The sequence below is a fragment of the Myotis davidii genome, unplaced genomic scaffold, assembly GCF_000327345.1.
Source record: "Myotis davidii unplaced genomic scaffold, ASM32734v1 scaffold63, whole genome shotgun sequence".
In the NCBI taxonomy this organism is placed as follows: domain Eukaryota; kingdom Metazoa; phylum Chordata; class Mammalia; order Chiroptera; family Vespertilionidae; genus Myotis; species Myotis davidii.
In genome coordinates this window covers 54,442-67,061 of record NW_006294242.1, presented here as the reverse complement: position 1 = coordinate 67,061, position 12,620 = coordinate 54,442, and the positions used below count along the sequence as shown (strand labels likewise).

The window sequence follows — 12,620 nt, the reverse complement described above, 5'->3', positions numbered from 1 at the left end:
CGGCGCATCCTTTCCTGCCTGCGCCCCGCTGGGAACAGGAAACCCCCCAGGAAACGCGCGCGGACCGCCGGGGCCAGCAGGAGGGGGCCCAGACCCCGCCAATGCACACACCCTTAGCCCGCAGGTGGGACCCGGGCTTTAAGGGCGAGCCAGCAGTCTCCTGACTTTTCAGATTTAGTCACTTCTCTCCCGGGCCGTTTTCTTCTGGGGGAGCACAAAGTAAGCCATTGAAGTGACTAACTGGTGGGTTGTAAACATGGTTTCCCAAAATACTTGGTTTCCCAGATGTTATGGAAGAGTTTTAAAAGAAAACAGTTCAGGTAAGGTGAATTTGTTTTTCTTTCTCAGGAGCCAGGGTTGGTTATTTAATTAATTTTAAATTCACATTTTAAAAACTATGATCTGCAGGTTAAGATCTTTTTAAGAGGATAGACTTCCACCTTGTTCAAGTTATGGTTGTTTTTGAGTACACTATGATGTGCAACACCGTTTACCATTTGGTTTTCTTTATTTTTTTTTAATATATTTTATTGATTGTTTACAGAGAGGAAGGGAGAGAGATAGAGAGTTAGAAACATCGATGAGAGAGAAACATCGATCAGCTGCCTCCTGCACATCCCCCACTGGGGAAGTGCCCGCAACCCAGGTACATGCCCCTGACCGGAATCGAACCCGGGACCCTTCAGTCCGCAGGCCGATGCTCTATCCACTGAGCCAAACCGGTCCCGGCCATTTGGTTTTCTTTAACAGACAAAACTAATATGGTAATAGAAATCACAGCATACTGGTGGCCTCTCGGAGCAGGTGATTGGAAAGAGGCACCCGGGAACTTTTGGGGATAACAGATAAATTCTACTGGTTGGAGTGTGTGTTACACGGATTATGCATTTATCAAAACTTACTCAATTTAAGGTCTGCATTTCACCGTGAATTTTACCTCAATTCTTAAAACTCTTAAAATACATCCTTGAATCCATCACTTAGTCTTTAAAAGGTAGCACAATTATCAGAATTATCAAAGGTTGTCAGAGATACCAAATTTGTTAAGTACTTATCTTGTCAAATAACTAATTCTAGCAATACTAAACCCAAAGTTTCAAAAAAGGCTTTAAGGCCATCATTCATTTTCACTCCCAGTAAAATTAACTAGTCCAATATCCATTCAACTCAAGTTGGAATTTCTTTTCAACTAACTACATGCCAAGGACCCTGGCATTTTCAGCTTTAAAAGCAAAAAGCTCAATGGAAAGACTAGCCTCTGTAACCTTGGGCAAATGACAATGCCTCCTTTCCTCCACTGTAAAAGGCATACAGTATTAGTTCCATTGAAGTTTCTTGGTGTCTTGAGTGAAACATGTAGAAAGCACTTTGCATTAATCTTTCAGACACACACCCTCCCTTAGAGACCCACTCTTGAGAAGTGGAAGGACCTAAATCCAGATGCAAACGGCTGAATCACTGTGCGTCCGTCATTTTTGCCTTAATAAAAATCCTTGCCAAGCTGTATTACTGTCTTTATTGGACAGTTAAGATAGTTTAAGCTTTTATAAAAGAAGGCAACATAGCCCTGACCAGTGCAGTTCAGTGGTTAGAGTGTTGGCCCATGAACTGAAGGGTCATGGGTTCAATTTCCAGTCAAGGGAGCATACCTGGGTTGCAGGTTCAATCCCCGGCCCCTCGGCTAGGGCATGTTGGGAGGCAACCAATTGATGTGTCTTTCTCATTTTTGTTTCTTTCTCTCTCCCCACTCCCTCCCTTCCACTCTCTCTAAAAATCAAAGGAAAAAATATCCTCTGGTGAGGATTAACAAAAATAAAAGAAGGCGCCACAGACATTAAAGAAAAAAAAAAGCTTTCTAAAGAACAGTGGTCTTGTCAGTGATATGAACTAAAACAAGCTGGCTATCAAGATATATTCAGTTCTCTTTCAAGGTCAGCAACTGCTCTAATGATCTTGTGCAAATTGTGTAAAATTTATTCACTGTCTCAATAACATCAATTTATACAGAGAGGTCTTTTCTTGCCCTAGGTAATACTAAGAGAAAAGGTTGAACTAGTTCATGATTATCAGGACACAAGGAAGAACACAAATGACCCAATTTTCTGTGTAATAACTAGATCTTACATGTGTGTTAACCTGACTTTTCTGGAGTGCTCCTGCATCATGGATATGGTCCATATTATAAAAATTGAATAAGACAGAGTGTGTCTCAGATAGGCTGAGCCCTGACAAGGCTGGCTGAGAAGCCTCTTGGGAACTGGGTAAAGGATGAAGATTTAGCCCTTTGGGGTCGTTTGTCTACTCTCAGCCACCAAAGCTTTTTTACCATTCCGGTCGTATGTCTGCTCTCAGCCACCACAGCAAGGAACCATATGAATTTTAACTCTATTCATTCATGTATCAGTTCATAATTTCTCTGAAAGCTCTTAAGTGTCTAAGCGACCTTGTCACGAACCAAAACATTGCCCCGACAAATCGGAGATATCGAAACTCAATATAAACAAACACGGTCGTTCCACACTTGCCATGCAAAACACCGTGGCGAGTCAGTTGCCTTTTGAGAGTGAAGAAATCGACAAGCTTCGGAGATACTTTGCAGAATTTCAAATAAAGCTTTACAAATTACATTTAACTGTAATTAGGCATTCTCACTTGTTAAGATATTTCAAAATAATACTCCAAAATGGCAAAAAGAAAGTTATCGAAAGAAGTGTACTGCGAATCTGAAAGTAACGATGAAGAGTTTTATTTTGGCACCTTGAATACTGACTCTGACGTAGAGATAGATAACGTTTGTAGTGATTCTACTAGTAGTGACGTAGTTCCAAAAAAGAATTAATAAATCTTGTTTATCCTTCATAATCTTGCATGTTATGTATCACTGCTCTTTCAATGGAAATTAATTCTGACCAGTACGACACCCATGTCCAAATTTAATACGACCGCAAAGGGTTAAGTTTGCAAGTCAACACATTATAATCCAAAAATCACTCAGTTCAGTTAATATTTTACTTAGGACAATACCATGTACAATTACTGACTTAGACCAGTGGGAATTCAAAAGAAGTGTTATATGATAGTCCTTGAACTTAAAGAAACCCGATTTCTCTATTTTCTTAGGGCATTAAAATAATTAGAGAACAATACAAAATATAGTCAAGTATATTGGGCAGACAACTCTTATGGAATTTAGAAATAGTAGAGTTGTGTACTGGAAACAAATTTTTTGAGAGCACATGATTGAGAATGGGGGTGGGGAAGTGAGTGAGAAGAAGTAATAAAAGAAGTTTGTACAGACAAGGGAAATGCATCCCAGAACTAGGAAGGGGCACACCTCATGCTGTTTCTTGACCTTTCACCCACAGCTGATTACTTGGTCCCTGTGAGCCTAGTTTACCAAGCTCTTCCTCTCCCACAGGCCTTCTCAGATTCCCCCTTGAGAGCTAAGAGCTCCTTCCTCTGTCTTTCACCGCATGGTACCTTTGCCCCTTCCATGGCACGTACTTCATTCCATCCTCAATTAAGTTTACTCACATCCATTTCCCCAAGTAGGCCACCCTCTTAAGGGCAAGAGCTCTATCCTACTCACTTTTGTATCCCACCACCACCACCACCAGTGGCCCACAAAGTTCCTCACACTAAATTGGTATGTATGAAAAAATGTTTTCTTAATTGAATTGAGTGGGAGATAAAGTAGGGTAAAGTGAAGCCAAATTTTAATAGGTAAATGCATCAGAGTTCGTTCATTTAATAAATATTTATTGAGTGCTTACTGTGTGCCAGGCCCTGTTCTAGACTCTGAGGCTATGTCCATGAACATACCAGATCAAAATCTCTGCTCTTGTGGAGCTAATACTCTAGATCTATCAAAAGGGATGGGATTAGCAATAAATTTACATAAATTCAACCATACCTAGCAGCAAAAAAAAGAGACAAACACATTTAAACAGTTTAATTATTGGTGCTATAAAAGTCTACTGCTGATATGTAGTTTTTATTATATATTGTACTTACCATATTCATAAAATACTCATACCCAAGTATCACTACAGGGATTCTAATGTAAGACTATACGTAGAACTTTATTGGCATTTAAGAGATTTTCAAGGATCATTTTGAGCATGTTCGATTTCATACTTAGGTACAGTCTTTAAAATCTAACCACCCTATAAGATATGACTCTACTACTCCAAGATGAAAACTCTGAGATTATTGGGCAAAGGAGAATCATTTTAAGTAGATGATGAGCATGAGAATAATGACATGATGAATCCACATCTGGCCATATTAGTCTGGTGACAGGGAACAAGATATAGTGCATTCACATGAATACACCTGGTCAATCAACAGTGGAATTCACATCAAGAATTTTTTTTAAAAAGTTCATGAGCCATTTGCCATTCTTTTAAAAGAACTAAAATAGTAAGAGCTTGAGGTAAAAAATATTGATAATCAACTCTTGATTACAAATCTAAAAGAACAAATTGTAACATACCGGCTTATTCTGATTAAAGGTTTATGATTTTCAGATATTTTCCAAAGAGTATTTAAAAGATACTAAGTTAAGAAAAATCATTTTTTAAATTTTGCAATAACTTTATTCTATATACATTAATACCGATCATTTAACCCAAAAAACAATCTTCACTCGTAAAATGTAAAAAAATTTTGGACAGTATGTGACTAGAAATATTCCATTACCATAAAGCTACCAATAGATTAATGCTCCTAAGAGTAAAGTTAGGAAAGAACAATAATTATACCAGTGATAAGCACCAAGACAGAACTTTTTTGCACTTAGGACCTGATTGGTTGTATTTAAACATAACCTCTACTAATAGAGGACCAAAATAACACCTTATTTGAAAAAAGAAAAATATATCTACTGAGGTCTGGAAAATGTGAAGAATGCCCATGTTAAGAATAAAACAATGCTGCCCTGGCTGGTTTGGCTCAGTGATTAAGAGCATCGGCCCACACACCAAAGGGTCATAGGTTCAATCCCCGGACTGCTCAGGGCATATTTGAGAGAAAACCAATCAATGTCTCTGTCTCTCCCCCCAACCCCCCAAACCTCTCTCCCTTCCACTCTCTCTAAAAAAAAAAAAAATCAATGGAAAAAATATCCTCATATAAAGATGAACAAAAAAAAATAATGAAAACAGTGAAAGCAATCACATTTGTTTTTTTGCAAAATAATAGTATATTCATGTCACTTTACTGCTTCTTTAGTTCACTGTATACAATTCAGATTGCTCCATTTTTGTTAATGTGTTGTCACACTAATGTAAATAAATATGCTGAATTATGTGAGTTTGCTGTAATGAATCCACAGCTTTAGAGCAAGATCCCAGTAGCTCAATCTTAGCTGTGCAGCCCAAAGAGGAGTTATGTCCAAACAAGCTTACACAATGGCCTGAAAGACTTGGGCAGCCGGACATTGAATTTCCCCCAAAACAAACCTGAGGCTGAGCAATGAAGGAATTAGGGGATCTGTCATCACAATTTAGAATCAGTGACAGATTTAGAAAATGAAGAGTAAGGAAGGATGCCTCAGGCACAACATTCCCAAGACACTGGAGGATGTGAAGCAGCAACAGCCACTTTTCTGGGAGGAATCAGGGACTGACTCTGGCTGCACTTGGAGGGATTCCCTGGGTCTGCAGCTGAGGATCCCTGCACATGTAGCAGCCTCTGGCAGTGGCACTCACCTCACTGAGAACATCTGAGAGTGTGAACCTGGGTATTGCCTCCTCCTGGTCTCAATGGTTCCCTCAGCACAGATACTATCCCCTCTGGAGGCTTGGCCAGAAATCATCACTGCCTTCCACTTCTGACTTAGTCTCAGATAGAGGGTCTCCTTTGTGCCTGTGGGTCCCTGAGTTTGAGGTAATCCCAGCATATTGTATGCTATACAGCAGGAACATATAAAGTCAGGGAGTCCACTTTAACACTCAAGCGATCTAAATTCAGCATTATCCAGTACTTTTTAGCAGGAAAGTTTCTCCACACAACTATGTGTGGGGTAAAGAAAAAATATTGCTAGAATATGATAGGAAGATTTTTAAAGTTCAGTGTGAAACTCCTTAAGGGAAAGAAAAGGAGACATATTATTTTTCCACTTTTATGTTACTTCCCAGATTTATAATCATATCTCTGGGCATGTCTGTACAGCTCTTTAATTCAGTTTCAAGATCCACAGCATTTTTTAAACAAAATGACATAGTTGCATACTTTAAATGTCAGGCATGAAATCATCACTTAAAAAAAAAGCTAGTCAGGTAATATATATGTGAGTCAGATACAATTCTCTCCTTTTTTAAGGTGCTTTGTCTGTACAAGACATGTTATGACTGTTTCTAATAAAAGCCCTTAGAAGGAGCCTCCTATGGCACGCCGCAGTTTGATATTTTGTTCCAATGTTGTCAGGTTCTTAAACTACACTGAATGTAGGACTTGCTTCATAAAAACCCCCCAGACTGGACAAAAACTTCACTTATTTATAATTCAGTGACTTTTAGTCACACCAAAATAACAAACTAACCTGTCTCAACATGCAGCTTCTCTTTTTCTTCTCCCATGAACTAAATTCCTTTCTTAAAAATGGTTCGATTTGATGACCAAGTTAAAATCCACTATATTTCAAGTTAAACTATGAGGGTTCTATATAACTGTAGCATGATTTTAAATTCACATTGGCATTCATTTTTCTGTATTTTCCTATATTGGTCCTAAATCAACTTCCTACCCCATAATATTAGGAAGAAATTAAAAGGGTTTTACAGTTCCAGTGAATCCTCAGTTTACCAGAGTTTACCCTTAGCTCAGTATCATACAACCTCTACATGATGCAAGTACATGGATAAGAAGTATTTCAAATACAAAAAACCCTTAGCTCTGTGTCATAAATAAATTTGGGTAAAACCGCAAGCCTTCCACTGAGTCGTCTCGGCAAAGATGGCCCATCTTCTCTGCAAGAAGCAACCTAGGAATCAAGGGAGAAAACCACAATCACCTGTCCATTCAGAAACACAAGTTGTAACAAAGAACAAGGACCTTACCTACCTTTCTTTAGCCAGTAGGACAGACATTCCCACAAGCTTGGCAAACTCTTCTGATGTTAGGGATCCCTTTTCTGAAACCTAGTAGAAACACACAGCAAAATAAAATGTCATAATTTAGACCACCTAGGTACTAACCTAGAAAGAATTTCTACCAGCTATACTCAGGAAATAATTTATTGAATTTTCTACTAAAATCCAAAACATACCCACTATAGAACTAAGTCTTCACTAATGTTTAATTCTACAAAAGCAGAAGGACTCGGACCAAATAAAGTAGAGGCTAAAATATCATAAAACCTCTATAATATAATCAAGGCACTGTACTAAAGTCTAAAAAAAATTGATATTCTGAAAAGGAACATATAACAAATTCTAATTGAATTCATATTACACAATCCAATAAAGAACCTTCATATATCGGTGTAGTTTAAAGTATGTGATCAAAATACCTATAGTCTCAGGTATTTTCATCTAGTTTAAATTGAAAAGTATAATAAATGTAAGCTATTCAAATTATACAGGCTCACCATAGAGACTATGAAGGTAGTAATAGTTCAAGTACCCTGATGAGTAATAGCAGTTTGGCCATAAAATCCATCTCAACTACAGTTGCTATTCATATTGAAACAATTATTTCATAAAACAACTTTTGATATTTGTAATGCTACTTATATAATTGCTACTAAGAGTAAAAGTTCTATCGTGGATAACATTCTGATTAACAAAGTTAAAAAACCTGTTCTCAAGACAGCTTCAAACAAAAAGAAAACACCTCATTAATTTTAATTCTCCTTTCTTATAAGATGTTTTGAGCGTTAGTACATTTCAAAAAAGCTTTCAGAGAATAACTATGATTAATATTTATTCATTGTTAATGATAAGCCATTTTTAACTGGGCCAACAAACATTACTTTTTAGTAAAGTTAAGTTCAAAAGGAAATCCTGTTTCTCAAGTTGCTAGACATTTGGGTCCTCACAGCAAGCCCTAATGGCTAGAGGAAACTGGGTTCACATACTGTCTCCAAGGCTGAGGCCACCATTTCCTCTTCCTTGTGGGACAGAAGCTCAATTACCATGACGCCACTGTCAAAAACTCGGAGCCTAAAAACAGCAGGCGGGAGAACAAAGCTGTGAATATCTAGGACCTTCAACCACCAAGGAGGCACAAATATTATTCACCTTCTTTTATGCCCAGGTATGAGGCAATATTAACACAAAATAGCATTTGAAACTTAACAATCACAAGCAACCATGACATAACTATAAAGCTCATGAATAAACTCATCTACATACTAAAAAAATACATATCTGGCTATTTATTTTTTCAATTTTCTTATTTTCCAGTTATAGTTGACATTCAATATTATTTCATATTAGTTTCAGATGTATAACGTAGTGATTAGAGAACTATATAATTTATGAAGTTATCACCTGATAATTCTGGTACCCACCTGGCACCATAGTTATTACAATATTATTCACTACGCAATACATCTCTGACTGGCTAATTTTTTTTAACCATGAAGATAAGGAAAATATATAATGCACAGCTGAACATTTGTACTTCTGGGTCTCCAGAGACAAACACAAAGTCTAAGGGAAGAGGAGCTAGTTACCCTGACCTCACGGGAAGAGCCCACATTCTTATCTCACTGCGCCAAAACGACAAGAGTTGGATTACTACCCCCCTCGGGCCATGCACAGGATGGAAGCCAGGATGACAGAGGTGCTTGTGGTGCCAAGTGAATTCTGTTAACATAAAATTTCAAGAGGGGCAAAATGTTGGCTCACCCAATAGGATGGCAGACCTGGCAGGGCTTTCCTGTCTAATTAGTGCAGAATAGTGGCCATAGTTGGCAAACTTCCTGCAGAGATTCTTTTACCTGAGAGGTAATTTCAGAGCTTCCAGCATCTTGCATGCATTCACTAAATCTTCTGGTGAGAGCAACTAGTGGGGGGAAAAAATCCAGTTTACACTGCAAATTAATAGAGTGACGCTTTATAATTATAACGACCACTAAAACAAGAGAAATTTTTAAAATTATCATTTATCAAGAATTTTAGGTGGCTTAATCACTACAAAACAAAAAATTAACAAAGAAGCAAAAACTTCTATTCATTAAAGCAGTGCTAGCCAATAGAAACAGAATGTAAGTCATACATATAATTTTAAATTTTCTAGTAACCATATTAAAAGAAACAGGTGAATTTAATTTTAACACATATATACCCAATAGATCAAAAATTCAGTATACAGAGTGGGGCAAAAGGTTTACAGTTCGTATGGAAAATAATACAATTAATAAATAATAATCCTGTATAATAAAAGCCTAATATGCTAAGTGTCCAGTCAACCGGTCAACCAATCAAAGCATAATATGCTAATGATATGCTAAGGCCGCTCAACTGCTTGCTATGATGTGCACTGATGACCAGGGGGCAGACGCTCCGACTGGTAGGTTACCTTGTTGCTGGGGTCTGGCCGATCGGGACAGAGGGAGACTGGCTGAACACGCCCTGGAGCCTTCCTGCAGTCCCTCCCCGGCTGGCCAACCCCCAAGTTCTTCCCCAGCCCCGATCGTGCACTGGTGGGGTCCCTTGGCCTGGCCTGCACCCTCTCACAATCCAGGACCCCTTTGGGGATGTCAGAGAGCCAGTTTCAGCCCAATCCCACAGGCCAGGCTGAGGGACCCCACTGGTGCATGAATTCGTGCACCGGGCCTCTAGTATAAGAATAAACTGCGTTTTGCATATTCACAACTGTAAACCTACTTCTGCCCCACCCTGTAAAATCGATATAAAAAAATTTTAATGAGATATTTAAGATTTCTTTATTCTGTACTGTCTTCCAATTTACACTTACATCAATTTGGATTCACTACATTTTAAGTTCACAGTCATCACATGTAGCTAGCTAATTGCTACCCTTCCAGACTGTGGAGCCCAGTGTGGTGGTTGACAAGCACAGCTCTGAGTCACACAGAACAGCTATGGAGCCAACCCAGCCTGGGTCCAAATCCCTATCAAATCAGTCTCCAGGTGCAATCTATGTAAAATTATTTAATCTTTCTAAGCCTCAATTTCCTCACCCCAGGTTACCACAAGATTGGGATAATAAACGTAGCTGCCTCATTGAGTTATTGGGAGGATAAATGAGGTAACGTGCAGAGTGCCTGGTGGAGAGTAAGCACTCACCAATAGCAGTTATGACTATTCAAATAAAAACAGCATAGGCTTAATTTGTGGGTCAGGGGTGAATGCTGGAAAGACAGAGCAAACTGTTGACACCACAAAACTATGTTTGACTGTGAAGGCATAAGGAGTGTAGGACAGAACCTTGGAGACCAAGGACATCTGGGTGTGAAGGGTCAATGAAAGTTGAAAAATAGCCTCAGCTGATTCACAGCCAAAGGAGCATGGCAGCTTTCCCTCTGTTATCTACAGGCACTCTGTATCCAACCCAATTAAGTCAAACAGCTAACTAGCCCAGAGAAAGGGCATCATGTCCAATTTATTAATCACAATACACACACAGACTATTAGAGCTGAAAGCTGTCAGTCAGTCCAAAGGGTAGAAAGGGTAGAAAAACAGTTTGAGAGGATAAGTAAGCTACTCAAGTTCACTCAGCAAAACCAGGAACAGAATCTACCTCCTGGATCACAGAGTCGTATTCTTTCACTGCACCATACTTTTTCTCAAAATAGTTTTGATAGTCACAACCCTTCCTCAAATTGTATTCACTGTAGGGAACTTTGTATTATATTAAGAAAGTCTATATTTAGTTTTTAAAAAAAGAAATCTAAATATTCTATGCTTACTTCCATTCCTCGAGCTCGGTTTACTAAACAGTACACCTCCGTGAGTGACATTATACCCCCTCGTTCCTATTAAAATAATGAAAATTTTAAAAGTATTATGTTATAATTAGCACATTAGCATTTCTTAAAAAACATAATCAGAGTGAATTTGGAAATCATAAAATTTCTTAAGAAGCTTTTTAAAATACTATTTACACACAGGAGAACTTACTCAGATACCATGAGACATTTAAATTCAATATCTAGACTTTAAGGTCATTATTACTCTTTTCACATTTACTTAAATGAAAAAAGAGTCTCTCCACCATGTTTCAAAAGTGTTTTAAGTTATTCTAGTTAATAAACAAAGAAACTATAGAACTGAGTAAGAATATCTCCATTTAGCTACTCCTAGGCTATAATAATAAAAGTGTAATATGCAAATTGACCGAACGACTGAACAGCAGAACGACCATCCGGATGACCTTCTGGACAACCATGCTATGACACCCACTGGCTCCAGGCAAGCCAAGGCAGGTGCAATGTGATTAATTGGTCAGGGGCCCGGCCATCGCCCCATGATCGCCCTGCAGAAAGAGTACCAGGACACCGGCTGGTGGGTCGATCGATCATTTGGGGGACGCCATGGTCTCCCCAAAGAGGGAGGCACAGGCCACCAACCAGCAGGCTGTGGCAGGTGGGCAGGGCCTCCCTCTGTGGGGGCGACCCATCGCAGAGCCCGGACCGAGTGGGCAGGGTCTACCTCTTTGGGGCAGTCAATGGCAGAGCCCCGCGATCGATCACGCCAAAGAGGGAGGCCCAGGCTACCCGGAGGCAGCACTGCAGCAGGTGGGTGGGGCCTCCCTCTGTGGGGTCGACTGATTGCGGGGCTCCTAGACTGTGAGAGAGCACAGGCTGGGCTGAGGGACACCCGTCCCACACACACCCTGAGTGCACAAAGTTTGTGCACTGGGCCTCTAGTGAAGTAATAATGAGGGTAATGACTGTCAATGGCTGCTAACATCATAAAGAAAAGACAAATCAGACATTATGTACCTCCTGATGAAAATACACAACCTCTATGAAATATTATCAGAAAAAAAAGAACTTCTAGATATAACTACCAGTTTACAGGGAATGATGTTAACATACAAGTCAACAAAATCCAGACTGAGACAGTCTATCAGATAACTATTAATTTCTCTAATCAATAAATTGGGGGGAGGGATAGAAGAAAAGAAAACCCATGGAATTAAAAAAAACTTGAGAGACAAATCAACCAATTGCAATATGTTCTGATCTGAAACACCATTTGTAAGAGAAAATGTGAAAAGTAACTAGATATTTAATAATATTAAAAATTTATTTTTAACTTTTCAGGTGTAAAATGGGGTTATAATTACATTTCAAGGTTTATTATCATAATTACATACTTAAATATTTACAGATAAAAGTGCTGTGATATCAGGGATTCGCTTTATAGTAATTCAGAGTGGAGGTTGGCTTACAGAAGAAGCTAGATGATAGGCACATAAGGATTCATTATACTAGTCTATTTGTTCATGTTTGAAATATTTCTTAATGCAACTGCTTTAATAAGTAAAGTTTTGATTGCCTGAATAATGTTAGACTAGAAGAGAAATCTTATGAAATTAATAGTACATATACAGAGTGGGGCAAAAGTAGGTAGCTGTATGTGAAACAGTTTATTCCTGTATTATTATTTGTTAATTATTGTATTATTTGCCATACAAACTA

General features: G+C 38.7%; 1 protein-coding gene across 3 annotated transcripts in view; it reads right to left on the bottom strand.

Annotated features, from left to right (window-relative positions):
- Nucleotides 1–4,063: 4,063 nt before the first annotated feature.
- VPS36 (vacuolar protein sorting 36 homolog (S. cerevisiae)) overlaps nt 4,064–12,620 on the bottom strand; it is a 30,035-nt gene continuing 21,478 nt past the window's right edge. The window contains exons 9-13 of one of the 3 annotated variants that reach the window (XM_015566903.1): nt 10,884–10,949; nt 8,948–9,012; nt 8,081–8,165; nt 7,066–7,142; nt 4,064–6,985 (exon numbers count right to left, since the gene is read on the bottom strand). In XM_015566903.1, the coding sequence (XP_015422389.1) occupies nt 6,892–6,985; nt 7,066–7,142; nt 8,081–8,165; nt 8,948–9,012; nt 10,884–10,949 (387 nt within the window). In that variant the 3' untranslated portion in view covers nt 4,064–6,891. Of the gene's footprint in view, nt 6,986–7,065; nt 7,143–8,080; nt 8,166–8,947; nt 9,041–10,883; nt 10,950–12,620 lie in introns of all 3 variants that reach the window. The other 2 variants (XM_015566904.1, XM_015566906.1) reach the window with 2 other exon arrangements.